We start from the raw sequence: 12832 nt of genomic DNA on the forward strand, positions 1-12832 counted from the left end.
AGTCTGTATAACAGTTTTTTTTACAACTTCCATACATGAAAATTTTAACTTTCTCAATTTTCGTATAACTTAAAATTTATATAAACGATTTTTTCCTTTAGATGCTATGTGTTTCCCTCTATATTTTTGCCGAAGTTCGGGGATCCAAAAGGGTTGTATTTACGAAGCCTGGGCCATTTGAGTCAGTATTTCAAAACAGAAACCAAAAAAACCAAACCAAAACATGTTCTTTGCCATCTTTCGAAGTTAAATAATCTGTTATACAGACACCATCTGCAATGGCAACTAATTGGTATAGTTATCGAACGAACCCAAGTACTCCAATGCTGCGCGATAACAAAAATGATATTGATCCTGCAGAAGAAATTTTTTTTAAAAAAATCAATATTTTTTTGAAATAAATTAAATTTCCAAAAAATCTTACCTCTGTCTGAACCATGGCTGGTCGTTGAGCTCGCAGTATGCGTACAGTTTGAAAGACATCGAGTACACCTTCATATTGCATACGTTCGAGGACAATGCTTAGGGTAATAAATACTCCAGTACGTCCCACTCCAGCGCTACAGTGCACAGTTATTGGGCCATCTTGGCCAAATTGTTCCTTGGTCTTGTGCACCTGACCAATGAAATCGATAAAACCTTCACCCGACTTGGGTACACCCTGTTCGGGCCAATCGATAAACTGGAATTGGCGTACAGTACGCGATGAACCGTCACGGGCATCGGTGACCTGCGGGGAAGGCAGAATAATTTTTTAGTGTTTCGATTTTTTGTTGAGTTTTAATCAAACTTACCTTAAATTCCCTTAGTTTATATTGCGGCATATTATATTCAGCAATCGGGTCCACGACGTAGTATTGATAGCGTACCGAACGTTCATGAGGCCAATATTGATAGCATTTTTCCTGTAAAAAATAATATTAATAAAAGCATTGTATAACAGTTTTGATTTATTTTCGAAAAATAGAACTTTTATATTCTCATCGGAATTATTAACTTTGGCAATCCTTTCTAATAGGCTCCATTTCGCCCAACTACTCCATTTTCAGATTATTTGAAGTTCTGGGAACATAGTCCACACAATTCGAGATCTGTGACTCATAATAAGCTAAAAACCGCTGTACCAAAATTTACTGAATTTTAACTAATTTTGATGGCCCTATCACTTTTGATGAGGACACATAACGCCTAACTATCCGTTCAAGTTTCTTTTCCGATGTTATTTAGGTTCTGATCCCATTTTGCCCTCGGATCATTTGATGAACGATTCATGTGTTTTAAAACCCTATAACAAAAAATTTTATGATTTTCCGAAGAGGTCCCATAATCACCCTACTACTCAATTTGCACAATTTTTAAGTTGTTACAATAAGTTCCGCCTAACCCAGATATAAAATTCCCATTTGCATTAAGCGATCACTTAATTTACTGAAAATTATTTAATTTTGGTAAATTTTTAAGTGATGTCCCCAAATCACCCTACTATTCGAGTTGCATGCTTGCTTAGAAATTCTGGCCACATTGTCTACTTAAATCGGTTGTAAATTCTGCTTTTGGCAGCCGCATTAAGACCATTTTTCATTTACTGAAAATTATTGAATTTGGTCGACTTTTATGTGATGTCCCCATATTGCCCTACTAGTCGATTTTCCCGATTTTTTTTTTTAAATTCTGACCAAATCATCCGACCCACTCAAATATGATTTCCCATTTGAGATTCGTATTTATTGATCTTGGTCAATTTTAGGTGATATCCCCAAATCAACCTACTATTCGATTTTCATGCTTTTTAGAAGTTCTGGTCAACTTGTTCACCTAAATCGGTTATAAATTGAGATTTGGCAACCATATAAATCAAAACTCTTAATCATAGAGTTTGGTTCACTTTTTTGTGGAGTCCCAAATTGCCCTACTATTCAATTTCCCGATTTTCTTAAGTTCTGGCCAAATTATTCGATCAATTCGAATATGATTTCCCATTTCAGACTCGTATTGAGATAAAAAAGCTATGTACAAAAATTTATTGACTTTGGACAACTTTTTGGTGATGTCCCCAAATCACCCTACTCGTCGATTTTCATACTTTTTTATATGTTCTGGCCACTTTGTCTACCTAAATCGGTTGAAGATTCTGATTTGGCATTCGCATTAAGAACAATTTTTCTATATTGAAAATTATTGACTTTGGCCGACTTTTAGGTGATGTCTCCATAACGCCCTACTAATCGATTTTCGGATCTTTTTAAAATTTTGGCCAAAAATATCCGACAAACTCGAATATGATTTTCCAGTTGTGATTCGTATTGAGATAAGAAATCTACGTACAAAAATTTATTGATTTTGGTAAAATTTTTTGGTGATGTCCCCAAATCACCCTACTATTCGATTTTCAGGGTTTTTTAGAATTCCTGGTCACATCGTCTACCTAAAGCGGTTGAAAATGCTGATTTGGCAATCGCATTACGACATTTTTTTATTTACTGAAAATTATTGGCTTGGCTATATTGAAAATTATTGACTTTGGTCGACTTTTAGGTGATGTCCCCATAGTGCCCTACTAATCGATTTTGCGATATTTTTAAAATTTTGGCCAAAAGTATCCGACCAACTCGAATATGATTTCCCATTTGTGATTCGTATTGAGGTAAAAAGGCTATGTGCAAAAATTTATCGATTTTGGTAAATTGTTGAGGTGAGGTCCCCAAATCACCCTACTCTTCGATTTTCATGATCTTTTAGATGTTCTGGCCACTTTGTCTATCTAAATCGGTTGGAGATTCTGATTTGGCATTCGCATTAAGAACAATTCTTATATATTGAAAATTATTGACTTTGGCCGACTTTCAGGTGATGTCCCCATAATGCCCTATTAATTGATTTTCCGATCTTTTTAAAATTTTGGCCAAAAGTATCCGAGCAACTCGAATATGATTTCTCATTTGTGATTCGTATTGAGATACATAAGCTATGTATACAAATTTATTGATTTTAGTCAACTTTTAAGCGATGTCCCCAAATCACCCTACTGTTCCATTTTTTGGTTTTTTAGACGATCTGGCCAGATTGTCTATCGATATCGGCTGTAAATTAGAATTTTATTTACTGAAAATTATAGACTTTGGCCAACTTTAAGGCAAAGTCCCCAAATTGCCGTAGTAATAGATTTGGGGCCTTTTGAAGTTCTGGCCACATGATTCGACCAATGCGGTAATGGTTTCGCATTCGCGAGAAATAAAAACCCTATGTACAAAAAATTATTTATTTTCGTCCATTTTTCCCAGAGTCTCCATATCACCCTACTATTAGATTTTCAGATATTTCAAAAGTTTTAGCTACATTATCAGATCAACTTGGTTATGATTTCCCATTTGAGACTCTTATTGAGATAAAACCCCTATGTACAAAATGTTTATGGATTTTGGTCAGCTTTTGCGACAGCCTCATTTTACCCTACTACTCAATTTTCCCAATTTTTGAAGTTCTGACCACATTGTCAACCTAAATCCGAATTATATTGAGATTTGCCTTTCGCATTAAGAATAACTTTTAATTGCAGAAAATTTTCATGAATTTTGGCAATTTTTTGTTAAAGTCCTTATATTGCCCTACTTCAAAATTTCGGGATTTTAAAGGGTTCTGACCACATTTTCGGCGTGAATCGTTTCTAATTCCTCATTTTGGCATTTGTATTGAGCAAAACATTAATTTGGAAAAAAAATATTACATTTGTTCCACATGGCCCCATATTCACCCTACTAATCGAACTGTGGATTTTTGAAGTTCTAGTCACAAATCCTATAAAATTTAAATTTTCGTTGTCGTTTTGAGTACTAAACATCAATACAGACAGTTTTTAAACTACTTTTTGTTGAGTTCCCAAATAACCCTACTAGTCGATTTTTGGGTTCTAAAGGGTCGGGATCATATTTTTAAATCAAGGTTGTTAAATTTCAAATTTGTGATTGTCATGGAGTAAAAAAAAATGATTACAAACATTTATTGATTTTGGAACACTTGTCGTAGAGGTCACCATATCACCCTACTACCCGATTTTCGGAATTTTTGAAGTTCTGTCCACATTTTCCACTTGAATCGGCATTTGGAATCGGAAATAATTCCGAATTTGAGATATTGAGTTAAAAACGTGTTTATAAATACATACATTATGGTTATGGTAATCACTCTACTATTCCAATTTGGCGGAATTTTTTGAGGTTCTGACGGAAATTTTCGTTAAGATGTGGTATAATCAGTGATTCATGGCGGGTTAAATAAAATTATGTATTTTTGACTATTTTTTGACGTAAAAACTTTATAAATGAAGATTCTATTGATTTTGGTCAATATCGTCCCTATTTCGCCCCACTCCTCGATTTCCGGTTTGGTGAAGCTTTTGCCACATTTAGAATCCATATCGGATATAGTATTGCATTTTGGGATTCGTCTGAAGCTAAAAATATATGTACCGAAATTTTATGGTATTTGGTCTATTGACTCGCCCTACTACTCGACTTTCTAATTTGATGTTGTCCCATATCACCCTACTCTTAGATTTTCGGTTTGGTGAAGTTCTGACCACCTCTTACTCCCATATTTTGCATTTTGGGAGCCGTCTGGAGTTAAAAATATCTGTACTAACATTTATGGTACTTGTCCCACTGGCCCCATATCACCCTACTACTCCATATTTCAATTATTTAAAGTTCTGGCCTACTTGTCCACCCAAAACGGATCTAATACCGCATTTGGGGTTGGTAATGGCCTAAAAACAGCTACACCAAAATTTATTGCATTTGACCGATTTTTGGGTGAGGTTCTCAAATCGTCCTACTACTCAATTTTAAGGTCCTGCTCAGATTTCCTGCCCATGTAGAATATAATTTTGCACTCTGTGAGTTGTTCTGAGCTAAAAACTTCTGCACCAATATGTATTGCATTTTATAACATTTTGAGCGATGTCCACATATCAACCTACACCCCACTTGGGGGGTTTTAAAGGTCCAGATAATATATTCTAACGTGTATGTTACCGTTCTTTTTTGTGATATATGAAATTTTCAAACTTACCCTTCCCATTTCCTTGAGTTTCGTAAGCATCACCACAATAGTCGAGTTATGTTCCCATAGCATGCGCCAGAAATCTTCTGCGGTATCCTGCAGGGGGCCCTGTGCCGCAATATATGCCGAACGATAACGATAACCTTCAATAAAACTGGCATTGATATAATCACTACCCTCCACCCCATGTATGGGTGTTAGATAGACCCGTGATGACTCGTATGGCAAAATATGGACCAGACGATTTTTATGTTTATTGCAGGGTAAATTGGCCGTAACAAATTTCGATGAGTCGACTTTAACGTTGGAGAGTTTCTTAAATTCAATTTCCATGCCGGTAATACTCTCTCCTGGCTCTGTGGTCAACAACTTTTGCAAATGGGTATGCAAGTTGCGGGCTGGGACCTCAGTATTACCACAAATTATGGCCTCCAATATGGCATCGTGTATGAAAATGTATTGATCCTCGGTTTGGACCATGTAATTACGTTGGGCCCGAAGACAGGTGACATGACCATAGATATCCACGATTTTTTCATGTTTCATACGTTCCAGCATAGAGTCAATGACAATGTAGCAGCCGGTACGACCCACCCCAGCGGAACAGTGAACCACAACTGGGCCGGAATCGGGTGGAGTAAGAGCACGACATCTACGCAAGAATTGCAAGAAAGGTGCAGGATGATCGGGTACTCCATGATCCGGCCAGGCTGTAAATTGCAATTGTTTCAGTTCACGGCGTTCGTTAAAGCCTTGACGACATAACTGGAAGGTCCTGATACTATAGGTGGCCAACTCCTGGGTTTCCGTGATGGTTACAAACATCTGACCATAGGTCTCAGTGCCCCGTGTTGGCCAATATTGATCACACTTAATGCGTGTCCTCTCCTCTAGCCGGGTCATCATAACAATTGTGGTGGTCTTCAATTCCCAACACATACGCCAAAAATCGGAAATGGTGTCCTGGAGAGGTCCTTGCGTGGCCACATAGGCATTATGTTTCCTATACCCGTCACAATAATTGGCATTTATATAGTCCGAACCCACCACCCCATCCATGAGGGGTAAGATGACTCTCGAATGATCATAGGCGGTGACATTGGCATAGCGATTCTTGGGCTTGTTATATTCATAATTGGAGTTGTCCCAGGTGAATTGCTGACCGGGTTCAATGCTTTCATATTCCTGAGAGAATTTCTGATTGTCATTTGCCTTAAGGCGTTCTACGTGATTGGCAAATTCCGATATAGGTATGGGTGGATGGGAAATCATGCCTGGGGTTTGGAAGTTAAGGCGGCGCATATCAACCGGATCGCTGGGTGTGGGTCCGGCACCCAAATCGGCGGCCATTAAGGGCCGGGTGACAGCTGCCTGATCGGGAGTCTTACAAGGTTGTCTCCTCCTCTTGATAATGTAAATAATGATGAAGGTGGTGGACAATATCAGGGCAGCCAGGACGGGTAGGATCACCCACATCATGCCGGGTTCATCTTTATTACGATTCACCGAGACTTCAGGTTCCGATGGCCAATTGGGATCAGGACGATGTGGTCGTTCACCCGGAGGAGCTTCACGCATATCCAAGGAGAGGAATTCCGAAAATGGACTTGAGGTATATAAATGTTTTTGCGGTGTATCCACGACAGCTCTCACGAAGATGCGGTAACGCTTCTCCCGTTCCAATTTACGATTTGTAAAATTATGATAATCATCTCCGGAACCCAGGTGGAAGGTGAAGGGTATAGATCTTTGCGGGAACTTGGCTGCAATGTATGGGGCATTGGGGCGTTCTGGCTTATTTCGACCCGGCAATAAATCTTCCGTCAAGAATTGATCAGGATTCTTATGCAAATTCGATTTATCTTCCGGCACCACCACCAAATAGTAATGGGAAATGGGACCATATTCCTCGGAAGCCTGTGGCAAAATTACCAAAATTTCTTCCCCATTGACGACACCATAGAAATCCGGTTTTACCATAGGTTGTGGGGCAGCCATCTGCGTGGTCACTGTGATCTTTGTGGGAGGACGATATGAATAATCACTGGGCATTGCACTGACATTAACATTATAGGTGGTAAAGGGGCTCAGCTCATTGATAGTATGACTCTTGGCATAGGCCTTCAGGATAATTTCCCGCTTCTGGACAATTTGGGTTTGTGAAAAACCTTGAGAGTCCACAAAGACCTTCATGGCATCATAGGAGATTTTATAGCTAACCGGATTAAGACGTATCGGTGGTGACCAGCTCAAAGTCATGGAGTGAGTCGTGACATCATGGGCCCTTAAATTCAGCGGGACATCTTCAGGCTTAATCTTAACGTGGACCTTTTCGCTTAAACGCCCTAGGCCGGTTTGGAATCTTGCCGCTATGGCCACAGTATATTGGGCGAACTTTTCCAAATTTACCAAATCCGCCGATTCCGTGAGGCCCACAGTTTTACTTTGCCATTCATCGAGATCATCCACGGCCGCCATGGTATAGAAAATCTTATAACCCAATAATTTATTACGCGTTGGTACCGGTTCCCACCATATTTCCGCCGTTTGTTCCGACGTGGCCACAGCCTGCACGGACATTGGTGCTCTACCCATATCCCGTTCCGTTTCAATTAAAATCTTCTCACTGAAAGGACCACCTCCCTGCTTGGTGTAGGCCCTAATACGGAAGATATATTCGGTGTTCTCCTCCAAGTTCGTGTACACCACTTTATTCAGGGTCATATTACGTTCCGAACCCAGTCCATGATCAATCTTCTTATGGAACTGGACATCATAACGGGTGATAATACCATTACGATGTTCACGAATTGGTGGCTCCCAGGTAATGCAGACAACATCAGGAGTTTGGAAGCGTATCGTGATATTTGCCGGAGGACCACTGGGTGCTCCCTCTGGAGTCTGGAAGATTTTGACGGTCTCTTGGCCAATACCAATGTGATTACTGCCAGCAACACGGAATTCATATTCAACACCACGTTCAAGATCCTTAAAGGGTTTCTTGGTTTCATGTGGTCCCATCAACAACTCCTTGAGAGGGTGATCCTTAATACCCCATTTCAAACGATAACCACGTAGCTCGCCATAGGTCTGAGCTGGTCTTTCCCATTCCAATTCAATTGAGACCGTGGGATCACGTTCCATAATTTTCAAGCTAACTGTAGGGCGAACGGGTACACCTCCAGGGGTCTTTACAATAACTGCAGGACTGCGATCACCATCACCTTTCCGTGTCAGGGCAGCCACTTGTATGGAATATTTGGTATCGGGTTGTAAATCGGTTACATTATATTCCAAGGCATCGACCACATCGTATTTCAGGGGTTCATTCAGGAAACCTTTGCCCTGGAAGAAGAGGAAAATGGATTAAAATTAGAAACTGGTGCATACTTTTAGGCTGATATTTTTTAACATCGATTTTCAAGGTCTTCATTAAGGCGTGGATTTTTTAAAATTAATTTTTCATGGCCTACTTTCAGGAGTGGATTTTATTTTAAATTAATTTTTCATGGCCTACTTTTAGGCATTGATTTTTAAATCAATTTTTCAAAGCCTACATTTAGGCGTGGATTTTAAATTAATTTTTTATGGCCTACTTTTAGGCGTGGATTTTATTTTAAATTAATTTTTATGGCCTACTTTTAGGCGTGGATTTTATTTTAAATTAATTTTTATGGCCTACTTTTAGGCGTGGATTTTATTTTAATTTTCTATGGCCTACTTTTAGGCGTAGATTTTATTTTAAATTAATTTTTCATGGCCTACTTTTAGGCGTGGATTTTATTTTAAATTATTTTTTATGGCCTACTTTTGGGCGTGGATTTTTTTATACCCTCCACCATAGTATGGAGGGTATATTAATTTTGTCATTCCGTTTCAAAACTTATCGAACTATTCATTTCCGACCCTATAAAGTATATATATTCTGGATCAGGGTAAAATTCTAAGACGATCTACCACTGTACGTCCGTCCGCCCGGCTGTAATTTAGTATTTTGAGTTTTTATTAGGTTCCAAAACTCTCCACAAAAAATTAAATATAGGTCCATTTTTTCGGATATCCCCCATATAAGGATAACCCCCAATTTCCGGTATTTTGGGGTTCTTGAGAGCGTTTGTCAACCGAATACGCTGAAATTGGGTACATTGGGTTCTTATGGGGTACCAAATATCTCTATTAAAAATTATACATATCGGCCCACTTTTTCTGGTAGCCCCCATATAAGGGCACCGCCCAATTTTCGGTATTTTGAGGTTCTTGAGCGCGATTTTCAACCGAATTCGCTGAAATTTGGTACATTGGGTTCTTATTGGGTACCAAATACCTCTATTAAAAATTATAAATATCGGTCCACTTTTTCTGGTAGCCCCCATATAAGGGCACCCAAAATTTTCGGTATTTTGAGGTTCTTGAGCGCACTTTTCAACCGAATTCGCTGAAATTTGGTATATTGGGTTCTTATTGGGTCCCAAATAACTCTAATAAAAATTATAAATATCGTCCCACTTTTTCTGGTAGCCCCCATATAAGGGCACCCCCAATTTTCGGTAGTTTGAGGTTCTTGAGCGGGATTTTCAACCGAATTCGCTGAAATTTGCTACATTGGGTTCTTATTGGGTACTACATGTCTCCACAAAAAAATTATAAATATCGGTCCACTTTTTCTGGTAGCCCCCATATAACGGAACCCCTCAATATTCAGTATTTTGGGGTTCTTGAGCGCGTTTTTCAACCGAATTCGCTGAAATTTGGTACATTGGGTTCTTATTGGGTACAAAATATCTCTACTAAAAATTATGAATATCAGCCCACTTTTTCTGGTAGCCCCCATATAAGGGTACCCCCAAATTTTCGGTATTTTGAGGTTCTTGAGCGCGATTTCAACCGAATTCGCTAAAATTTGGTACATTGGGTTCTTATTGGGTACTAAATGTCTCTATTAAAAATTATAAATATCAGTCCAATTTTTCATTTCAAGTACCTGTCAGTATACTTGTGGTGGAGAGTATCCAAAAAGTTCGGCCCGGCGGAACTTAACGCTTTTTCACTTGTTTATATTGAAATAGTTATCGAATTTGTTCCGCGTTTTGGTTTTATTTTTAAGACTCTGTTGCAATCATTTCAAAAAAAAAAACTAGAACGTAAGGTTCGATAATGAAGTATATATGAACTATAACCCGCATTTAAGCCTAGCCCATCTGTGGGAGGTACCAGATGCAGCGGACCGATATTCCCCATCTTCGACCTTCAACTAAGTTTGGAAGAAATAATAAGATGGGTAAAGTTTGGATGAAAACAAATTTGGTCCAAAGAAACATGGGACCTAAAACCCATATATTTCGATGAGGCTCATTTTCACCGTCTCAGAGTGTAATTATTATACCCTCAGCCTCATTAGCCATAAGGCTGAGGGTATAATATCCATTAAAAATTAAAAATTTCTGAAATTTTGTAGAAATTTCCTCTTTTTGTTATTTTTCCTATATTTTCATTACAAGTAGCTGTTAGTATATCTATGGTGGAGGGTATCCGGCCGAACTTTTTCACTTGTTCAAAAATAAATTTCTCAAATTATTCTTACCTCATCTCTAACTTCCTGTACATGAATGTGATAGCCACGAATGATACCATTCCGATCTTTTTCCAATGGCGGCTTCCAGCTGACATGAATCGAGGTGGAATTTAATGGAGTAGCCTTAACTTCTTGTGGATCTCCAGGCACTAAACGGCGAAAAATATGCAACAAAATATTAGTATGCAAATAAAAATAATGGGAAACACATACACACATACTTATAGTACCTATAATATAGCCGATATAATTTAATACTAATACATATGTAAATACGCTTAAGTCTATATGGGTGATCGGATTTTGTCTACAATATACGGATTACTAAAAATACAGGCTTAGATTAGGATATTTAACTAATTTTTTTATACATAAATATAGATTTTATTTTATATAATACTGCTTATAACTATATGATTATATAAAATTTAAAAAAAAAAACATTATCACATGGCAATGATGAATTTTTTTTTATTTAAAAAATAATTGATGCAGATTTTGATTTTTTTTTTCAATTTATTGTTTTTCAATATTTTGCTCAAAAAACAAAATGGTTTCATGTGCTCGACATAAAAAAAATAAATAAAACATTCCAAAATTCTTTTTTTTTGTTATGCTCAAAAAATATTTTATAACAAAAATGAGTTCGAAAAAAAATTAAGGTTTATGCAAAAAATATTTTTTTTTGTGCTAAGGAAAAAATTAGAGTTCCTTTTTTTTTGGATTTTTTTATATAGATGGAAGAATAGATAAAAAGAGAATGTAGTTGATATATAGATATATATTTTTTATTTTTATATAAGAAATATGTTTCAAAAATAAATACATATTTATTTTATATATAATTTTTTATTATTCAAAAAAATATAGAAAACAGAAAAAAGATATAGTGTGTGTGTGTAGCAGTGAAGTTCAGCAAATATATTTGTTAAAAAAAATCTACGGAAACCTGGTGACAGATACAGACAGCATGCTGAGAAGCTGAAAGGAGCATTTCTGGTATCAAATAGTAGTGAAGAGGATATCCCAGAACCAATAATAGATGACGGTATAAAGTGTACACCACCTAGCCACGATGAACTTAGAATAGCAATCAATCGGCTGAAGAATAAAAAAAAAGCAGCAGGTGCCGTTGGGTTACAAGCCGAACTATTCAACACTGGTGGTCAGATGCTGGTAAGGAGCATGCATCAGCTGATTAGTACAATTTGGCTAGGAGATAACACGATCGAGTAATATAAAGCCGCAATCGACAGCCCTATCCGTTCAGAGGTGTTTAAAACCATGTCTACGTTCGGCATTCCTGCAAAATTAATACGGCTACGCAGGATAACTTTAACTGGCACAAGATCAGCAGTTAAAGTCGGAACGGACCTCTCGGAGCCCAATGATTGGAACCTCAGCATCCTGTGTCCCGTGCCCAAAAAGAAGACAAGACGATATGTACCAACTAAAGAGGAATAAGTCTCCTTCCCATCGCATATAAAATGCTATCCAGCGTACTGTGTGTGAACGACTGAAGCCAATGGTCAATGACATTATTGCACCATACCAATGTGGTTTCAGACCTGGCAAATCCACCATTGAGCAGAATGCATGCCCAATGATTGGAACCTCAGCAACTTGTGTCGCGTGCGCAAAAAAGGAGTCTCCTTCCCATCGCATATAAAGTGTTATCCAGCGTACTGTGTGTGAACGACTGAAGCTAATGGTCAGTGACATTATAGGACCATAACAATGCGGCTTCAGACCTGGCAAATCCACCATTGAGCAGATTCTCACTCTGTGCCAAATCCTGGAAAAACCGACGAAAAGCACATCGACACATTCCACCTATTCGTCGACTATAAAGCCGCATTCGACAGCCCTATCCGTTCAGAGGTATATGAAGCCATGTCTGCGTTTGGCATTCCTGCAAAGTTAATACGGCTATGCAGGATAACTTTAACTGGCACAAGATCAGCAGTTAAAGTCGGAAAGGACCTCTCGGAACCCTCTAAAATACCGAACGAGGATTCACACAAGGTGATAGTTTGTCGTGTGACTTTTTCACATCCTGAAGGCAATGAAGGCCTGGCAAATTCACCATTGACCAGTTTTTCACTCTGCGCCAAATCCTGGTGAAAAAAACCCACGAAAAACACATCGACATATACCACCTATTCGTCGACAGTAAATCCGCATTCGGCAGTCCTATCAACA

At 38.2% G+C, this 12832-nt stretch overlaps 1 protein-coding gene across 1 annotated transcript; it reads right to left on the bottom strand.

Moving 5' to 3' along the window:
• Nucleotides 1-252: 252 nt before the first annotated feature.
• On the bottom strand, nucleotides 253-10779 carry LOC133336314 (tyrosine-protein phosphatase Lar; the record flags this gene model as incomplete). Its single annotated transcript, XM_061544604.1, has 5 exons — nucleotides 253-354; nucleotides 425-730; nucleotides 795-905; nucleotides 5068-8403; nucleotides 10640-10779. Coding segments are annotated over 5 exons (3962 nt in total), but the record flags the coding sequence as incomplete, so codon positions are not given.
• Between the last annotated feature and the right edge of the window lie 2053 nt (nucleotides 10780-12832).

The sequence above is a fragment of the Musca vetustissima genome, unplaced genomic scaffold, assembly GCF_032173495.1.
Source record: "Musca vetustissima isolate MV318-11 ecotype Yass unplaced genomic scaffold, APGP_CSIRO_Mvet_v1 utg80835, whole genome shotgun sequence".
NCBI lineage: Eukaryota > Metazoa > Arthropoda > Insecta > Diptera > Muscidae > Musca > Musca vetustissima.